This window comes from Hippichthys cyanospilos, chromosome 19 (genome assembly GCF_059441005.1).
Source record: "Hippichthys cyanospilos isolate Australia breed blue-spotted pipefish chromosome 19, RoL_Hcya_1.0, whole genome shotgun sequence".
Taxonomy (NCBI): domain Eukaryota; kingdom Metazoa; phylum Chordata; class Actinopteri; order Syngnathiformes; family Syngnathidae; genus Hippichthys; species Hippichthys cyanospilos.
Window position 1 is genome coordinate 1522507 of NC_142387.1, and position 21074 is coordinate 1543580.

A 21074-nucleotide genomic window follows, 5' to 3' on the forward strand; every position below is an offset into this window, starting at 1 on the left:
AACTTGGGTAAAGTAGAAGCATTTAACAAAATATCACAAACTTGATATAAAATTGCAAATATATTAAAAGAACATGCCAAACTATACCCAAAATTGACCAATCTCGCGCGTTTACGTTTCGTGTTAGTTCATGGAGTGGCGGCTTGCCATTGGACAAAGGGCAGTGACGACGGCCAATCAGAACGTGGCAAGTCAGACAAGTTGCAGCCCCGAGGAAGCGGTGGACACAGTGATTACTGAGAAGCGAATTGATTAGCTTGTGTGAAAACACGAAGCCTAAAGCTGCTATGCTGTTATGAATTGGGAGAGACACCTACTAATATTGCAGAAATTCTATCAAATATTGTCAAATTAATCGTTAATACTTTACGAAGCCAACCGTCTTTGGACAATGAGGAAGACTGCATTGCTGCTCTTTGTGCTGTTCGGCATTGCACTCTCTATGACTGTATGCAAATGCGAAGGTGGTGAGTTAAAAACATGATATTCATTGTATGCTTTGACATTTTTTAGTTAAAACTTCACATTCGTTTTCACATTCGTGGTCATTTAAAAATCGGGCGAATGATCATGAATGCTAACAAGATCTCAGCAGTTTACTAGTAAACTCCATCGCTTGTTGGCTATAGAGGTCGGTATTCATCATATTATGAGTTTCACATTTTTATTTTTTGCATGTTTTGTGATAGGCGCCAATATTCTGTAAGATCATTTTGCCATGTTTGCCACTTGCTTGTCCCAGATAGTTTCGAGGAGCTTGAAGACGAAGTGGAGGAAGGTGACGACGATGACACAGAAGTCAAAGAGGAGAATGGCGTGCTGGTTTTAACCGACGGCAACTTTGACACTTTCATAGAGGGCAAAGATACCGTTCTCATCGAGTTTTACGCCCCATGGTACCTTACCTCATGAGCTTAATTTTATGGACAAACAAAAAAAATACATGTAACAATCTGAAAGGGAGTTGGTGTCAAACAAGTGTGTTAAAGTGATACATTTTGAATTCACATTCTCAACTGTGCGTACACAAAGTTTAGTGCATTTTTTTCCCTTCCAAAATTAAATCCAGTCATTTATTTCAAGGGTAATACATCCATTTTTTTCTCAGTCATATATTTGCTGTTTAAACTATCTGCAAAATATTGGCATATTTACTAAAGATTTATTTGTGACTCTTGTCTTTTTTATTCAAATCAAAGATCAGTTGCTGTCTTTTGCTTATAGTTCACCATGGGTGTTTGTTGAGGCAGTGTTCTTTTTGCGCAGGTGTGGCCACTGTAAACAGTTTGCGCCAGAGTACGAGAAGATTGCGAAGACCTTGAAGGAGAACGATCCTCCCATCTCTGTAGCTAAAGTGGATGCCACAGAGGCAAAGAACTTGGGGAGCAGATTTGATGTGTCGGGCTATCCCACCATCAAGATTTTGAAAAAAGGCAAACCTGTGGACTATGATGGAGACAGGACAGAGAAGGGTAAGGGGTGTGTCATCAATGTGTAATGTCTCATCTAAACTAATTTGGAGACCAAATTGTAACTATGGAGTTAGGGTCAGAAATGAAAAGTGACACTTTTATGTTTGGCAGTTTGTGACATGAGCGCCCCTTGTTTCTTTTATTCCTATGCTTTTCTACCCTTTTGTTGTTTTCATATTCATTGTGTATTGTTATCCCCTTTTGGTCTGTTTCCAACATTTTGGGCAGTGATATTTGGCGGAGAGTAGGGTTAAACGCTATTGACAATTTCTCATGTTGACCAGCGTCCTGGCACCATCATACCAAACAGCCTTTAAGTTTTCTCTCTTGTCTGCAGCTATTGTGGCCCGTGTCCAAGAGATTGCTCATCCTGACTGGAAGCCCCCACCTGAGGCCACAATGGTCCTGACCAAGAGCAACTTTAATGAGACTGTCAACAATGTCGACATCATCCTGGTAGAATTCTACGCTCCGTGGTAAGTCTGCCGACTGTCTTAGATCAGCTTAGTTAGTGATTCGTGTAACAACTAGTTGTCACAATCTTTTGCTTAGAACAGGAAAATCAAAATGTCACCTAAGATGATTTTAAAGTCTAAGCATCCTGTATTTCTCCTGTAGGACTGTAACTATTACTTTTGGATTCAGATAAATGTAAAACTTTAATTTCTTTTGCTTGTTGAAAAACAATTATAAATGGGTCATCAGTAGGTCAATCAGCAGTCAGAGAAAAGCGCTTTGAGTACCTAACGTACCTTATGTAAGTGCAAGTCCATATCACAAGCAAGGTTAACCATGCGTGCACCTCCTTCGTATTTTTTTTTTTATTATCTCCTGCTTCGTTTCTATTGTCATCATCCTCTTACTACTTCCTTTACCACCACTAGCAATTTTAGAAGCCATGTCTAGCAGATAAAGTTTGCAAAGTCTTAACAACATTCCTTCCTTCAGTTTTTGACTGATTTTCTCTCCTTCCTTCTGTCCCGACCAGCTGTGCCATCAAGCTAGATGAAGGCGTTCGACCAATAGCATATCGGCATCTCCGTGACTGAAACAGTGACTGTGACATTGTAAGAGCAATAGCATATCAGCGTTACCGTGTCATGCGTGAGCAGATGATTTCGATAATGCAGCAAAGCGAGGTCAATTGTACGTACACATTGACTGGCAACACGTGGTGAAATCATAGATAAAACCATCACGAATTTACACACATATTAAAAATTAGTACCATAATCTACTGTACAGTTTATTTAATTAACATGTATATACAAAGAATAAATGACATTTTCCTCTGGGGCGACGTGACTTGAGCTGAGTGGAGACGGAGATGAGCAGAGACCAACCCGCATAATTTATTAGTTTATTTTCTTAAACAAGAACTATTCTCAAACTAAAACATATCACCGGCGATTGCCTTCTCTTTAATCCATAATAGAAGAAGCCTCTCCATTTTGTTGTCGAGCGAGGTCCGTCCTCCGGCAAGGAAAGTCTTGCCCTTAAAAGATTGCCGAGCGGTTCCGTCCATACTCACGAGCAAGGTTAACTATGCATGCGCCTCCTTCGTATTTTTTTACTATCTCCTGCTTGGTTTCTATTGTCATCATCCTCTCACTTCTTCCTTTACCGCCACTTGCAATTTTAGAAGCCATGTCTAAGAGATAAAGTTTGCAGAGTCTTCACAACATTCCTTCCTTCCGTTTTTCACTCCTTTTCTCTCCTTCCTTCCGTCCCGACCAGCTGTGCCATCAAGCTAGATAAAGGCGTTCGGCCAATAGCATATCGGCATTTCTGTGATTGACGTGACGCCGGCCAATAGCATCTCCGTGAGTGAGACCGAGACTGTGACCTTAATCGACCAATAGCATATCGGCATCTCCGTGACTGACTCCGTGACCGACACCGTGACTGAGACAGTGACTGTGACATTGTAAGAGCAATAGCTTTCAACGTTGCCGTGACAAGCTTCAATTACTGATTCTGATGACGTAGCAAAGCAAAAATATATGAACGAGTACACTAGCCGGCATGTCAGATTGTTCGTAAGACGAAAGGTTTGTGCGTAAGTTGGGGACAAAATTCTCCGCGGTGCACGCTCGTAAGTCGAAATGTTCGTAAAAGAGGATGCTCGTAAACCGGGGGCCGACTGTGTGTGTGTGTGTGTGTGTGTGTGTGTGTGTGTGTGTGTGTGTGTGTGTGTATATATATATATATATATGTATATATATATATATATATATATATGTATATATATATATATGTATATATATATATATATATGTATATATGTATATATATATATATATATATATATATATATATATATATATATATATATATATATAGAGATTGCTACATAGATCGATCTATGTAGCAGTCTGAGATTACAAAGAAGAACATAGCTAGGACTTGTAATCTCGCTAGAAAGATGAGTCGGCATCGAGTTATTGTCTCTGGCCCTCTGCCTGCGAGAGGCAATGATGAGAGGTTTGGCAGATTATTCTCTCTTAACCGGTAGATGGCTAGTTTCTGTAGAGAGCAGGGTTTCCAGTTTGTAGATAATTGGCCCTCTTTCTGGGGCCGGCCCGACCTGCTGAAGATGGATGGCCTTCACCCTAACTGGGAAGGCGCCATCACTCTTTCTAGAAACATAGATTACTGTTTGAGCCTTTCATGACCTCTCACATTAGAGCACGTCGGGTCGTAGGCGAGTAGCAAGCCTGCTAGAACGGGTGTGGAGTCGTTAAAGCTAGAGTTAACCGGCACTAGGCTGGACCGCTACAACACACATAGCATACTTAGGTCACTGCAATCCACACACAATTTCAATACCTAATGTTGAATGCCCTAGTGTTAGGATTTCTGCTGAGGTGGTGTTGATTAAGGAAAATAGGCATGCCTCCGTAACCGATAAGACTAGTGACATAGTACCTAGGCGGAATATGTGTGCTGTAGCCGTCAACAATTGAATTCCTACTTTACTAACATTCCAATGAGGTTTTAATTACTTAAAATACGAACCAAGCCCCATAAAAATCTTGTTAGTATTAGTACTACCAACATGAAGACTCAGAATATTCCAGGAAAAATTTCCCAGTTTAAATTCAGCTTCATAAATATTAGGTCACTCTCCTCAAAAGCCCTTCTTGTAAATCAAGGGTGTCCAACTGATCTTTGTCGTGGGCCACATTGTACTGATAGTGTCTGTTTGAGGGCCGGAATAAATCTAAAAATAGCCTAAAAAAAGCTTCAATTTTAACCTACCGCTTTAATTTCTCTAAAATCCTGAAAATTTAGGACTTAAAAGGACTTAAAAATAGAAAAACATGTGTCTAATAAACGCCATTTTTGCTGGTTTACGTCTTTACCTAGTTTTGAAAACAGAGGCCGATAAAAACTGTTCAAAAGATAGATCGGGAACAGAAAATGTTTTTTTTTTTTTAAGACAATCTGCTTGTTTAGCTAGAAACTTGAAATTAAATCAGCATTTGGCGGCCCACATAAAATGATGTGGCAGGCCGGTTCTGGCCCTCGGGCCTTGAGTTTGACACCTGTGTTGTAAATGATCTTATTACAGATCACACTCTCAAAGTGCTTGGTCTCTGCGAAACCTGGTTAAAACCAAATTAATTCTTATCATTAAATGAGGCCTCAACCCCAGACCTTGTGGGCTCACACATTGCCCGTCCTTTTAAAAAAGGGGGAGGTGTCGCCCTAATTTCAGAATCTGATCTTAAACTTAGCACAAGCACTAATCACACCAAGACATTTGAGGCTCTCGTTATGCGATCGAGCTCCTCACCACCATTCTATGTGGTAGTTATTTACCGTCCTCCCGGTCCATACTCTGGATTCTTAGATGAATTCCCTGAACTTATGGCTCACTTAATAACTCACACAGATAATATATACTTCAAGATTCATATGAACTCCCCATTGGAGCCACTTACTGTAGCATTTCAAGCAATAATCGATGCATTTGGTTTTACACAAATAATAAAAGCAGCGACACACCGGAATGGTAATATCTTAGACTTAGTGTTAACCCATTGCCTAACTGCCTCAAATGTCACAATTTTGCTGTATTTTAACGCTATCTCTGATCATTATCTTATAACATTTAAAGTCCGAGCTCAGTGTGGTCTTATTGTCCACAACCAAGGCTTTAAGAGTCGTGATATTAACTCATCAACCACTGCTGCACTTTCTGAATTACTGCCTTCCACAACAGCTGCCTTTCCGTCTTTCACTGGTTCAGTCGATAAGCTCTTGAATGTTTTTACAGTTCTTTTAAATTCCCTAAACTTTATTGCGCCGTTGAAACTTAAAACTTGCCCGAGCGGCACACCCCGTGGTTTACGGATGAAACGCGTACGTGTAAATTGTTAAGTAGACAACTTGAGCGTAAATGGCGAACAACTAAACTCGCGGTTTTCCGTCAGGCCTGGTGCGATAGCTTGCTGAAATATAAAGAGGCTCTTGGGTTAGCAAAAACAAATTACTTTTCCAAAATGATTAGTCTTAATAAAAACAACCCGAAGTATTTATTTGACGCGATAGCACAGCTAACGCAACAGCAGCAGATTAATCATAGTTCTCTCCATTCAGCACACGATTTCATGCAATTTTTTACTCAGCGGATTCAGCTAATAAGGGACGAAATAAAAAATGCCGCGCCACTTACACCCTCGGCTGTGATTATTGATGCTAGTTCGGACAATAAGGTTCAAGAAAGTCTGGTTACCCTGTCCCAGTTTGATTTAGTATCCCTGGAGTGTCTTACACACCTGGTTAATACAGCAAAGCCGACGTCCTGCATGCTTGACCCGCTTCCAGGCAAACTCATTAAAGACTTATTCCCGGTCTTAGGGTCATCTGTCTTGAATATTATCAATCTGTCACTCTCCTCTGGCATTGTACCTGAAGCTTTTAAGACGGCCGTCATTCAACCATTACTTAAGAAACCTCACCTAGATCCTGAAAATCTCTTTAACTATAGGCCAGTGTCACACCTTCCGTTTATTGCTAAAATTCTTGAGAAAGTTGTAGCACAACAGCTTAGCGGTTTTATGATAGATAACAATAAATTTGAACTCCTTCAGTCAGGTTTTAGGGCCAAACACTCAACTTAGACAGCCCTGGTAAAAGTGACAAATAATCTTCTCTTAGCCATGGATTCCAACATCTCATCAATATTATTATTGCTTGACCTTAGTGCCGCATTTGACACTATTGATCAGCATATTCTTATAGAACATCTTAAATCATGTGTTGGTATCTCAGGATCAGCGCTTTCTTGGTTCACATCTTACATCCTGGGAAGGAGGCATAGTGTCTCTTATGGCAACGCGATCTCTGAATCTTTCTCCGTCTCATGTGGTGTCCCACAGGGGTCAGTACTTGGTCCCTTACTGTTCAACATCTGTTTGATTCCTCTTTGCGATATTATACGTAAACATGCTATTAGTTTTCATTGCTATGCTGATGATACCCAACTGTATATACCTTTTAGAAATAACAGATCCGTGCAAGTGCAGTAAACTGGAGGCCTGCCTTGCTGAGATTAAACAATGGATGTCTTCTAATTTTCTGCTTCTTAACGCTAGTAAAACAGATGTTAATTATTGGCCCTGCTCATCTTGATTAAGAATACCACGTTGAACCTGGAGAACTGTACTATTTCCCAAAGTAGTTCTGCAAAAAATCTCGGCGTGATATCTGACTCAACTCTCTCCTTTCGAACACATATTAATAACGTGACAAGAACGGCGTTTTTTTACCTTCGCAATATAGCTAAAATTCGCTCTATTCATTCTCTTAGCGATGCAGAAACATTAATTCATGCATTCTTTAAGTCGCGCCTAGACTATTGTAACGTTTTGTTTTCTGGACTTCCCATGTCCTACATTAAAAGCCTGCAGTCTGTACAGAATGCAGCAGCAAGACTATTGACAAGGACGAGAAAGTTCGATCATATTACTCCGATTCTAGCTGACCTGCATTGGCTTCCAATACACGTGAGATGTGATTTTAAGGTGCTGTTAATTACTTAGAAAATTTTACATGGTTTTGCTCCTTCCTATCTCATCGACTTAGTATCACCATATGTTCCGTCCCGACAACTTCGATCACAAAATGCCGGTTTGCTATCAACCCGCCGGGCTAAAAAGAAGTCCGCGGGATCAAGCGCATTTTCCATTTGCGCGCCAGTACTATGGAATGCCCTACCTATGGAAGTTCGCGCAGCCACCTTAGTAGAAATCTTTAAATCCCGACTAAAAACACATTTATTTTCAAAAGTATTTAGTTAATTGAGTCTGTCTGCAGCTTTCTTCTTTTGTCTGCAGCTTTCTTCTTTTTTCCTGCCTCTTCCGGCTCGGAGAGGGTGCTAGCTAGATGGTGAGGGTTGACTTGACCGCCTCTATTTGGTCCTACGCTGATCGACCATCGCGAGTTAGGAGCTCAGCCGTCTGCGGTCCACTTGGTTGGAATGTGGGATGGTTCCTGCCCAATGGCTTTGCCTGCTGACAGGACATCACTGCACTATATAGCACAATGTTTTTTGTAATCTATATTGTTTATGTGTATATCTGTATTTGGTACATGCAGCATCCATTTCAACCTGTGGGCCTGGAACGGGGCTCCTCCCACCTGTGGTCCCTTCTGGAGGTTTTTGATTTTCCCCTAATTGGGGTTTTTGAGTTTTTCATTCCCCTTCTGGGAGCTTTGACAGGAGATGCTGTTGTGTACCTTACACTGAAAAGATGTCTCTTTTTTTCGAAAGAGGTCTCCATATGACCTATTTTCATCTGTGAAGCCCTTTGAGACTTCGGTGATTTCGGGCTATACATTAAACATTTGATTGATTTCATTGAGAACACATACAGTGATCCCCCCCCCCATACTTCGCGGTTAATGGGGGCTGTCAACCCCCAATATATGTTCGCCCCAATATAGTCTCAGTAACCATAAACAATCTTCTTTTGTATTTTATGCCTATTACCTTTCTACTATTATTTAACATTACATTATCCTTATTAACATTATTGTATATTCAATAAATAACTAATATTACTTAAGTTTGTTCTCAGGACTGGTTATCTGCACCAAGACTCCGGTGAAAGAGTGCAAGTCATCACGTTGAACTTCACATTTAGTTTGGCTCATGTATGGTGTATCATGTAGTTTCTGTTGAATAATAAATCAACAACAATCTTAGTCACCTAACATATAAACAGTTAATCTATGAATTTACTGTATTTTTAGCAGACATTAGCGAATTGGCAACAACTAACAACTACTAACTATAAAGTGCAACCTCTACACAAACACATAAACAGAATAAACACTCATCGCTTATTAAACATAGGCAGTAGCGTGCGTTATCAACATTAATGATGATAAACTATAAATATGAGCTTACGTTGTCATTCACTATGTCACCGTAACGAGCTGAATGACGCACAGAGAACGTAAAACAGGAAATGGAAATGCAACACGACCCGACAAATTATAAGCATGCATTTCAAAATAAGATAAATAACGTCACCAACTCTTAACGCTTGAAGAATTTTTAACAGTTATTAACTAATATTACTTCGTTATTTGATTAATACAGTATTGTATAATGTACTTTTTTGCTTTTTTTCAATTTTTGTACATTTTTGCACATTTTCAAAAGATTTTTTATTTTAAAATATTTTTTATTTTTCCTGGAAAAAAACGCGAAGTACTGAGACCGCGAAGTAGGAGGGATCACTGTATGTGTAATATATATATACACACACAGAGTGACATTTGTTGGTAGTTTTGAATGAATCGCCTTGTTTCTATACTACTTGCAGGTGTGGACACTGTAAGCGTTTGGCTCCCGAGTACGAGAAGGCAGCCAAGGAGTTAAGCAATCGCTCGCCTCCTATCCCTCTTGCCAAAGTGGATGCCATCGTGGAGAATGAGATTGCCTCCCGCTTTGACGTCACTGGCTACCCCACCCTCAAGATCTTCAGGAAAGGCAAAGTTTTTGATTACAACGGTCCTAGAGACAAGTACGGTAGGTAGTGTCCATGATGCATGGCTGCCTTTAAAATGTGCTGTTTGCGGTTAGTATTTTGTTGTCTCCTTGCCTGCAGGTATCGTGGACTACATGGGCGAGCAAGCAGGGCCCCCCTCCAAACAGGTGCAGGCTGCCAAACAAGTGCAGGAGCTTCTGAAAGATGGTGATGATGCGGTTATTTTTGGAGTCTTCTCCAGTGAGCAGGATACGGCCTATGACATCTACATTGAGGCCTGTAAGTAGGACTCATTACACTTTCTGATATCCGTTACTAGTCATGAGATGTTAGCAGATTCTCACAATATGATAACATCATGGTATTTAAATCACAGCCCATTACCATTTTAATACCATTGCCATTACCATTTCAATACCATTTTGAAATCTTTTTTCTTTAAATTGCAATTTTTCTACATTATAAAAAGTATTTTTTTTTAAACATATCTAATACAGCATTTGTCAGAAAACAAACATTTCAGTGACAAAAAAATATCAAATCCACCTATATGGCTGTAATTGAACTTGTGGAAGAATTGCAATCTGCTGTTGGGATTGTAATTGACATAAAAGCTTTTCATTCTGTAAATCATACCATATCAAAAAAGAGAGAGGTATGGTATTGGAGATGTGGCATATAAATGGATAAAAGTTAGTTTTAGATGGCAGCAGTCACACTTATTTGTGCCTTCAGTTTTATTTCGTAATGACAACTTTATACCGCTCTGTGGATTTTTTCTAAATGTATATAAAAGCTGGTTTGACACTGGTTGAAGTTAATTTAAAAAATATTTGGCACCAGATGAAAATGATTGTTGATTGGATTGAAATAGAAAGAGTAAAATAATTTCTAGCTGGTGTAATTAATGCAACACTGCTAAAAATCTCAACATTGAAAATGTTAAAGCAATCCAAAGCTATAAGTCTCATCTATATAGATCTGCCAAGAAACAATCGAGTCCCATCCACCTATACAGTTGCGCATAACTGTTGACCAAACATAATAACAGAGAAGCAGAGTTTACACTCAAAAATTCCAATTGATTACAAAGGCACTCAAGGGGCTTTCTCCTGTCATCACCGCTCTCCTGCTGCGCTCGTGTTGATCTTCAATTACTGTCAGCAGCAGTCAAAAGTCTGAACATGACTGGCCAGCTCATCTATTTCTTTACAGGCACTCCCCAAAACACACATGATTGGCTAATCAACTTCTGTAGCAGTATTCACAAGCTGTTAGAAATCAGATCAGGTTACAGTTTACTAGTGATTAAAAGCAAAACAAAAAAAAACAAAAAACAAAGCGACGGATAGACATAAAGCATAGGTGTGTCCGTAAAAGATATACATTTATGGAATAAGTATGAAATAAAATTGCAAAGTTATAAATCATTGTGTCAAGTTTGTGGAATTGATACAAAATAGACAAGAAAAGGTATGAATCACTGTGTTCAAAAAATTGAGTGAGCCTTGTAACAAGACCGCTGCAATTCTCCCTGATAAATCATTGTGTCAATAAGTTTGTGGAATTGATACAAAATAGACTAGAAAAGGTGTGAATCACTGTGTTCAAAAAAATTGAGTGAGTCTTGAAACGAGACCGCTGCAATTCTCCCTGGCATGCTCCTTCTCCTTTTGGCTCACTTGGGATGAGAGCACCCAATGATTCCAATTATTACATAATCAAGTTTGCTGGAATTTGTCTTGAACATTGACCACACGTTTTCAATGGGATTAAGATCTGGGAAGTTCCCTGGCCATGGAGCCAATATGTCAATGTTTTTCTCTTTTGCCTTGCCAGGTAATTCACTCAGGGAAGACTTCACCTTCCGTCACACTTTCAGCTCTGAGGTGGCCAATCTGCTCAAAGCATCCCCTGGTCAGGTGGTGGTCACTCAGCCGGAAAAGTTCCGCTCCAAATATGAGCCAGCCACACATGCTTTTGCAATTAAGGTACACTCACTGGCTCTGGCTCTATTAGTTCCAGCTGCGTAAGCTAATGGTGTATGAAATCATCTGCGTTTGCAAAAGATAAGGCTCTATTTAGATTAATACAATAAATAGCAGTTTGTGCTCATAAAGATTTACTCGGCTAAGGTAAGCAAAATGCAGACTAATACTATGCAAGTCTTTTCACGACTGAGTTTGAAATGCAGCATGCAAATTGCGATGACATCACTCCAAGTTACCAGGGAAAGGAAATCGATCTGCGAATCATCTGCCGGGCATGCGTCAAGCAAGGAATATAGAGCTTTCAATTGTTCATCACGCTTCAGTGTTAACCATAATGTGTGCACATTTTAATAATGCTCACATGAAGCTTTTGTGAGCCATTAGGGGCCAATCGCTTAAAAAAAGGCTTCATTTTCGGAAGCTTCTGTAACCAGTAGGGACCTCTCCTGGCTGAAACAAATTGATTTGAAAGAATCCTTCCTGTGAAAAATGCTTTATTGATGCGCACATGATCCAATTTACAAAAAGATTAATTACAAATAAAAATGTTTTATGTTTATTGTTTAGCTATTTATTCTTGAGGTTATGTGGCTGTTAATTTCTTTGATAACAGTCCCATTTTAATTTATTTGAATGTTTTGGAGTCACAAGTTATTTAGCTTGCAAGCTATAGATCTAAGAAGATGTTACATTTTGCTAATAACTTTAAAATCTTTATTTTAAAATTAATTTAAATATGGGACTTCCACTTAGAAGAAAAGCTGACGTGATGAACACAGTGTTAATGCTGCAATCAATTACAAAGTGTTGCAGAAATCAGAATGTGTTGAGGAAATCAAATTCGAAAAGTAAATATTTGAAAATAATAGTTTGTTTAAACACTATCTTATCTTTTGTGGTATTCAGTTCAATATACTTTGAGTTTTTGCAAATCTCATTGGGATTGTATAATTGTCAACAAAGTCGGTCAGTACATATTTGTTCACAGTACATATCAAACCTAGACATAGCTAAAGTATTAATGTAATAACATATACAGTGGGGCCCCAGTTTATGAGATTAATCCGTTCCGCAGTTGGGATCATAACGCGAATTCGCCGTATGGTGGGCAATCCAAACCTGTTAATTAGCTAATGCTTGTAAAACCCCAGGTAAATACATCAATATTGTACATACATTTTAAATATTGGTATCAAAATAGTATAGTGAGTGTTACTTAGATATAATATACATGTATACAATTAAATATCATAAATCAAATATATAAGGATTTATTTACCTTTTGAGTGAGTTTGTTAGGGCTACATTCCCTAGTGAGGGGAGCCGAGGCTAGGCTATCTTAGCCTTCTTTGTATTTCTTGAGTAGCTCCTGCTTTGTTTTCCTATAAATCATCTTATTCTCTCTCTAACATCACTAGCAAACTTGGGACCATGGCTAACCAATTAAAATTTGAATTAAGCACAACAATGCACAATAAATACCATATTGCAAGCACTCTCAAATGAGATCAAGTTTTTCGGCAGGCATCTTTATGACCCCGTGCGCTGACCAATAGCACACCAACATCTTCATGACCCAGCGACGCCGACCAATAGTAGACGTTTCTTAAGGAGTCGTGACGCCGACCAATAGCAGAACATCGTAGTGATGTAAGCGGTGACACGTGTATAGACATATGAGCGCACAGTGACTGCCATGTTGGATGTGTTGCAAGGCGAAAAAATGGCATAAATGCGGCACAAAAAACATTGCGGGCCACGTAAGGTGAAAAAAAAAACAAGGTAGGGACGTCTTAAGAACAGTGTTGATCACCCATTTTAGCCAGTGTGTCAAAGTCTAGAGCAGGGGTCTGCAACCTGCTGCTCCGGAGCCACATGTGGCTCTTTCAGCCTTATGTTGCGGCTCTCTCTCTCTCTCTCTCTATAATATATATATATATATATATATATATATATATATATATATATATATATATATATATATATATATATATATACAGTGGTACCTCGGTACTCGACCATAATCCGTTCTGAGGTGGTGGTCGAGCACCGATTTGTTCGAACACCGAAAGCAATTTTCCCATAAGAAATAATGGAAAGTATGTGTGCACAAGTAAATGTGCACAAGCAGTACATGATAAAGATAAAGATAAATAAAGCATTATAAACCATTTTGTATAATTTACTTACGTTTTGGAGAGTGGTTGATGGCATACAGGAATGGATGTGGAGAGGACGGGAGGGAGTTACTCCTTCCATGATGACGCTAGCTAACTGCGACGCGAGGTACACCGCGTTCATATTTTGCTATAATTTCCTTCTTCGGTTCAATAGTGGTCCTCATTGTTTTCCTCTTTGCCTTCCCCTTATCACTGTCTTTCTTTGGACCCATTATTAAGGGCTAGAGCAACACGAAAAAGTTTAAATCCGGGAAGAAATACTCGAACAAACGTCTTACTCCGCTGGCGGTCTGAGTTGAACTGGCGCTTACCCGCTGGCCGAGAAGGGCTGAGGAGCGCGTTCGGGTCGGCTCGGCTCGGCTAGTCGAGCACCGAAAATCTGTTTGAGGTCCGATGCATTATCTACTTGAATTTTTTGGTCGAGCACCGATTTGGTCGAGTATAGAGGCGGTCGAGTACCGAGGTACCACTGAATATATAGACATATATATATATATATATATATATATATATATATACAGTGGGCCCCCGGGTTACGAACTTAATCCGTTCAGCGGCTACGCTCGTATCTCGAATTGCTCGTATAGCGGGCAATCCAAACCCATGTTAATTCGTGAATGCGTGCAACGCGCGCAGAAGCCTTAGGTAAAATCATCACGCTGTATACATATATTAATATTGAGTGACATATTCTACTGTACAGTTGCATTAACTAACAAATACAAAGGAACAATGACTTTTACCTTTGGAAAGACGTGACTTGGGCTGAGATAAGCAGAGATGAGCAGAGATGAATGCTCGAAGTCAATACGGTAAATCAGATATGCTATTGGTCTTACAGTGTCACAGTAACTTTTTCAGTCAGGGTTTTCTCTACTTCCTTCCATCCCAACCAGCTGTGCCATCAAGCTAGATAAAGGCGTTCGGCCAATAGCATATCGGCACTTCTGTGATTGACGTGTGACGCCGGCCAATAGCATCTCCGTGAGTGAGACCGGGTGACCTTAATCGACCAATAGCATATTGGCGTCTCCTTGACTGACTGATAATTATTCGCACTTTTTTTTTAAACGGTTGGAATGTATTGACATCTTATTGATTAAAACACATTTAAACCTGTGACGATTTTTTGTCCTGCAATCGGCACACTTAATTTCATGTCAGCTGTTTTTCCCGACGTGAATTGAGCTAGGTGGAGGTGGAGGGGAGGTTGAGTGTGTTGTATTAACTAGGCACCACACTTATAGCTTGTTCGAGCGTCAGTTCACTGTTGGTTTCAACTCACAGAATTGCAACAATGGCGCTGTCCCAAAGCATGTCGGGAGGTCGCCGACTAACATGACATGCAGTTTTGTCAAGCAACCATTAAATAGCCCTGTGATACCACCCGTAACAGGGTGCAGAGATTAACGTCTAGAGTTAATATGGCAACGCAGATAGGCTATTGGTCTTACAGTGTTACCGTAACTCTTTCAGTCATGGTGCAAATCACGGAGATACTAAAACATCATCCTCTTATTTCTTCCTTTACCGCTGCTAGTAATTTTAGAAGCTATGTCTAACAGATAAAGTTTGCAAAGTCTTCAAAACATTCCGTTTTTCACTCATTTTCTCTACTTTCTTCCATCCTGTCCCATCAAGCTAGATAAAGGCGTTCGGCCAATAGCATATCGGCATTTCTGTGATTGACGTGTGACGCCGGCCAATAGCATCTCCGTGAGTGAGACCGGGTGACCTTAATCGACCAATAGCATATTGGCGTCTCCTTGACTGACTGATAATTATTCGCACTTTTTTTTAAACGGTTGGAATGTATTGACAATTAATTAAAAAAAAACACACATTTAAACCAATGACAATTCTTTGTCCTGCAATCGGCACATTTAATTTCATGTCAGCTGTTTTTCCCTTTAGCTGTACAAACACTACACTTAAATGGTAATATATTTAGACACCGTGAGTGAGACAGTCAGTGTGAGGTATATAGACAGACATATATATATATATATATATATATATATATGACAGACATATATATATATATATATATATATACAGTCAGCCCCCTGCTTACGAGCATCCTGATTTGCGAACATTCCGCCTTACGAGCGTGGATCAGGGAGAATTTTGTCCTCCGCTTACGAGCAAACCTCTCGTCTTGCGAGCATTCCGTCAAACCAGCCATTGAGTATGTAGAAATGTTCTCGCCTAACTGCGTCAATATATTCAGCAGTTGCGTCATCTACAATCATTAATAGATACTTATGGCGGTAACGTGAACGCTATTGGTCTTACAATCTCACACTGACTGTCTCACTCACGGTGTCTAAATATATTACCATTTAAGTGTAGTGTTTGTACAGCTAAAGGGAAAAACAGCTGACATGAAATTAAATGTGCCGATTGCAGGACAAAGAATTGTCATTGGTTTAAATGTGTGTTTTTTTTTTTAATTAATTGTCAATACATTCCAACCGTTTAAAAAAAAGTGCGAATAATTATCAGTCAGTCAAGGAGACGTCAATATGCTATTGGTCGATTAAGGTCACCCGGTCTCACTCACGGAGATGCTATTGGCCGGCGTCACACGTCAATCACAGAAATGCCGATATGCTATTGGCCGAACGCCTTTATCTAGCTTGATGGGACAGGATGGAAGGAAGTAGACAAAATGAGTGAAAAACGGAATGTTTTGAAGACTTTGCAAACTTTATCTGTTAGACATAGCTTCTAAAATTACTAGCAGCGGTAAAGGAAGAAATAAGAGGATGATGTTTTAGTATCTCCGTGATTTGCACCATGACTGAAAGAGTTACTGTAACACTGTAAGACCAATAGCCTATATGCGTTGCCGTATTAACTCAAGAGGTTAATCTCTGCACCCTATTACGGGTGATGATACAGCGCCATATAATGGTTGCTAGACAAGATTGCATGTCAGGTTAGTCGGCGATCTCCCGATATGCATTGGGACAGCGTCATTGTTGCAATTTTGTGAGTTGTAACCAAAGGTGAACTGACGCTCGAACAAGCCATAAGTGTGCTGCCTAGTAAATGCAACACACACAACCACCTCTCCGCTTCCACCGTGCTCAATTCACGTCGGGAAAAATAGTTGACATGAAATTAAGTGTGCCGATTGCAGGACAAAAAATCGTCACAGATTTAAATGTGTTTTAATCAATAAGATGTCAATACATTCCAACCGTTTAAAAAAAAAGTGCAAATAATTATCAGTCAGTCAAGGAGACGCCAATATGCTATTGGTCGATTAAGGTCACCCGGTCTCACTCACGGAGATGCTATTGGCCGGCGTCACACGTCAATCACAGAAGTGCCGATATGCTATTGGCCGAACGCCTTTATCTAGCTTGATGGCACAGCTGGTTGGGATGGAAGGAAGTAGAGAAAACCCTGACTGAAAAAGTTACTTTGACACTGTAAGACCAATAGCATATCTGATTTACCGTATTGACTTAGAGCATTCATCTCTGCTCATCTCTGCTTATCTCAGCACAAGTCACGTCTTTCCAAAGGTAAAAGTCATTTATCCTTTGTATTTGTTATTTAATGCAACTGTACAGTAGATTATGTCACTTAATATTAATTTATGTGTACAGCGTGATGATTTTACCTAAGGCTTCTGCGCGCGTTGCACGCACTCACGAATTAACATGGGTTTGGATTGCCCGCTATACGAGCAATTCGAGATACAAGCGTAGCCGCTGAACGGATTAAGTTCGTAACCCGGGGGCCCACTGTATATATATATATATATGTGTATATATATATATAGACAGACATATATATATATATATATATATATATATATATATATATATATATATATACACACACAGTGGGCCCCCGTATTACGAACTTAATCCGTTCTGTGGCTACGCTCGTAACTTGAACTGCTCGTATGACGGGCAATCCAAACCTATGTTAATTAGTGAATGCGTGCAAAAACCTTAGGTACAAACATCACGACTTTATACACATATTAAAAATGAGTAGACCAACCCGCAGAATTTATTTATTTATATTCTTAAACGGGAGCTTTTCTCAAATTAGAACATATCACCGGCGATTTCCTTCTCTTTAATCCATAATAGAAGAAGCCTCTCAATTTTGTTGCCGAGCGAGGTCCGTCCCCCAGCAAGGAAAGTCTTGCCCTTAGAAGATTGCCTAGCGGTTACGGCCATACTCACGAGCAAGGTTAACCATGCGTGCACCTCCTTCATATTTTTTTTTTTATTATCTCCTGCTTCATTTCTATTGTCATCATCCTCTTACTTCTTCCTTTACCGCCACTAGCAATTTTAGAAGCCATGTCTAACAGATAGTTTGCAAAGTCTTAACAACATTCCTTCCTTCCGTTTTTGACTGATTTTCTCTCCTTCCTTCCGTCCCGACCAGCTGTGACATCAAGCTAGATGAAGGCGTTCGACCCATAGCATATCGGCATCTCCGTGACTGAAACAGTGACTGTGACATTGTAAGAGCAATAGCATATCAGCGTTTCCGTGTCATGCGTGAGCAGATGATTTCGTTGAAGTAGTAAAACGACGTCAATTGTACGTAGACCTTGACTGGCAACGCGTGGTTAAATCAGAGACAAAACCATCACGTATTTAAACACACATATAAAATTAGTACCATAACCTACAGTGTAGTTAATTTTATTAACATGGTTACACAAAGGATAAATGACATTTTCCTCTGGGGCGACGTGATTTGAGCTGAGTGGAGACGAAGGTGAGCAGAGACCAACCCGCAGAATTTTTTTATTTATTTTCTTAAACAAGAACTTTTCTCAAACTAAAACATATCACTGGCGATTGCCTTCTCTTTAATTCATAATAGAAGAAGCCTCTCCATTTTGTTGTCGAGCGAGGTCCGTCCCCCGGCAAGGAAAGTCTTGCCCTTAGAAGATTGCCGAGCGGTTCCGTCCATACTCACGAGCAAGGTTAACTATGCGTGCGCCTCCTTCGTATTTTTATTTTTTTTATTATCTCCTGCTTGGTTTCTATTGTCATCATCCTCTTACTTCTTCCTTTACCGCCACTTGCAATCTTAGAAGCCATGTCTCACAGATAGTTTGCAAAGTCTTCACAACACATTCCTTCCTTCTGTTTTTCACTCATTTTTTCTCCTTCCTTCCATCCTGACCAGCTGTGCCATCAAGCTAGATAAAGGCGTTCGGCCAATAGCATATCGGCATTTCTGTGATTGATGTGACGCCGGCCAATAGCATCTCAGTGAGTGAGACCGACCGTGACCTTAATCGACCAATAGCATATCAGCATCTCCGTGACTGGCTCCGTGACTGACACCGTGACTGAGACAGTGACTGTGACAATATAAGAGCAATAGCGTTCAACGTTGCCGTGATCAGCGTCTTTTGATTTTGATGACGCATCAGAGCGAAAATATCTGAACTAATACAAAGGCCGGCATTTCAGATTGTAAGTTGAAAGGTTTGCACGTAAGTAAGGGACAAAAAACTCCGTGGTTCACGCTCGTAAGTCGAAATGTTCGTAAAAGAGGGTGTTCGTAAACCGGGGGCCGACTGTACATAATATATATATAATATATATTTGAAAGTGCAGTGACCTTTATTTGTTTTGTGCCTGACAGGACTCTCCATCTGTGTCAGATGTGCAAGAATTCTTAAAGAAGCATGTGATCCCTTTGGTGGGCCACAGAAAACCAAGCAATGATGCCAAGCGCTATGCTAAGAGGCCTCTTGTGGTCGTTTACTATGGCGTTGATTTTAGCTTTGACTACAGGATAGGTATGTCGGGTTGTGGTAGTATGCAGTAGTATGTCAAGATTTGCTCAACATTTAAACAAGTGTTGTGTGTGTGTGTGTGTTAAAGCCACGCAGTTTTGGAGGTCCAAGGTGCTGGAGGTGGCCCAGGACTTCCCTGAGTACACGTTCGCCATTGCTGATGAGGAAGACTATGCAGATGAGCTGAAGAGCCTGGGGTTAAGTGAGAGTGGCGAAGAAATTAATGTGGGGATTCTGGCTGAAGGTGGTAAAAAGTTTGCCATGGAACCCGATGAGTTTGATGCCGACCTGCTGAGGGATTTCGTTGCGGATTTCAAAAAGGGTGCGTTATTTTTTTTTTTTTTTAATTTCAACACGAATTGAACAAATGTTTGTCACAAATTGTGGAGGAAATCGTGTTTGTGTACGTCAACAGGAAAACTGAAGCCCATCATCAAATCGCAGCCCGTGCCGAAGAACAACAGAGGACCTGTGAAGGTTGTTGTGGGGAAGACCTTCAACGAGGTTGTCATGGACACCCAGAAGGACGTTCTCATTGAGTTCTACGCTCCTTGGTGTGGACACTGCAAAAAACTGGAGCCTGAGTTTTTAGCGCTGGGTAAGAAGTACAAGGGTGAGAAGAACCTGGTGATTGCAAAAATGGATGCCACCGCTAACGACATTCCGAACGACACGTACAAAGTGGAGGGTTTCCCCACGATATACTTTGCCCCAAGCAATGGCAAACATAAGCCCGTCAAGTTTGAAGGTGGTGACAGAACAGTGGACGCCTTCAGTAAATTTTTGGAAGCGCATGCCACAAAATTGTCACAAAGAAGAGACGAGCTTTGAAGCTTTGAAAAGTAACACTTGGCAGGAGACTCTTAACTACATTGGAAGTCCAACGAGTGGCCAAGAGACGCCCGTGGGAAGTTCCAAACCTCAGTATAAATGTTACTGAATTGCTATGAGGATTACAGAGTTCGTCGTTTTAGTTCATTTGTTTGTTTTGTTGAAAGTATGTGAGCTCTAATTGTTTTTAAATAAAATGGGCCAATGCTACATTGTGACTGTTGATTTTTACGAATAGAAACTTTAATGAGATTTAAAAATTAGTTGACACCTTTTAATGGCAGTTTGATCATTATAATTACTTAGTGGCAGCATTTCTTAATTGGATGGTTAGGAGTTAGCACAATTATCTTACAAGGATAATGCTTCGGAAAAGTGCATCATGCATTAAAATGTTCAAAATGGCTAGTCTATAGATTACAAGTGGCAAATGTATGGCTTCAAGGCACTGACTGATATAAGGTTGGTACTTGGAACGGTTAAAGGTGGAAGATTAAGAAAACTCTTGATTAAAACGTAGATGGAAGGCACTGATCTTTTGCAGTACGATCTTTAATTTCTCAGTCGGTGGAAGGATAGTCATCCTAAACAGAGGAAAACAATGAGGTCAATTTCCATTACTGTTTGGGGGTTGTGATTAATGTGAATGCTTACCTGAAATGGAAAGTTCCCTCTCTTTGCCCGAAGCCACTGCCTGGTACAAGGCAGATGCCCTCTTCTTCCAGCAGTCTCATGCAGTAATACATGTCCGGAACTAAGCCTTCCTCCTGTCAGTCATACTGTAGGTAACTGCAGTGCTT

At 40.1% G+C, this 21074-nt stretch overlaps 2 protein-coding genes across 5 annotated transcripts in view; one reads left to right on the forward strand and one right to left on the reverse strand.

Annotated features, from left to right (window-relative positions):
• The first annotated feature begins 200 nt into the window (after positions 1-200).
• Positions 201-20484, forward strand: pdia4 (protein disulfide isomerase family A, member 4). 2 transcript variants are annotated; one of them, XM_088402096.1, is made up of 10 exons: positions 201-467; positions 743-896; positions 1267-1472; positions 1810-1948; positions 9314-9519; positions 9599-9757; positions 11318-11469; positions 19290-19446; positions 19532-19765; positions 19859-20484. In XM_088402096.1, exons 1-10 carry the CDS (start codon positions 392-394, stop codon positions 20272-20274), a joined length of 1899 nt encoding a protein of 632 aa, XP_088258222.1. In that variant the 5' UTR covers positions 201-391; the 3' UTR covers positions 20275-20484. The 2 variants fall into 2 exon arrangements, with proteins under 2 accessions (XP_088258222.1, XP_088258223.1); XM_088402097.1 differs by having other exon boundaries at positions 201-464.
• An 11-nt stretch (positions 20485-20495) lies between these two features.
• LOC148407599 (alanine aminotransferase 2-like) overlaps positions 20496-21074 on the reverse strand; it is a 31216-nt gene continuing 30637 nt past the window's right edge. For all 3 annotated transcript variants that reach the window (XM_088402099.1, XM_088402098.1, XM_088402100.1), the window contains 2 exons: positions 20929-21041; positions 20496-20858 (listed from right to left, as the gene is read on the reverse strand). In XM_088402099.1, coding sequence (XP_088258225.1) covers positions 20768-20858; positions 20929-21041 — 204 coding nt within the window. In that variant the 3' untranslated portion in view covers positions 20496-20767. The remainder of the gene's footprint in view (positions 20859-20928; positions 21042-21074) is intronic.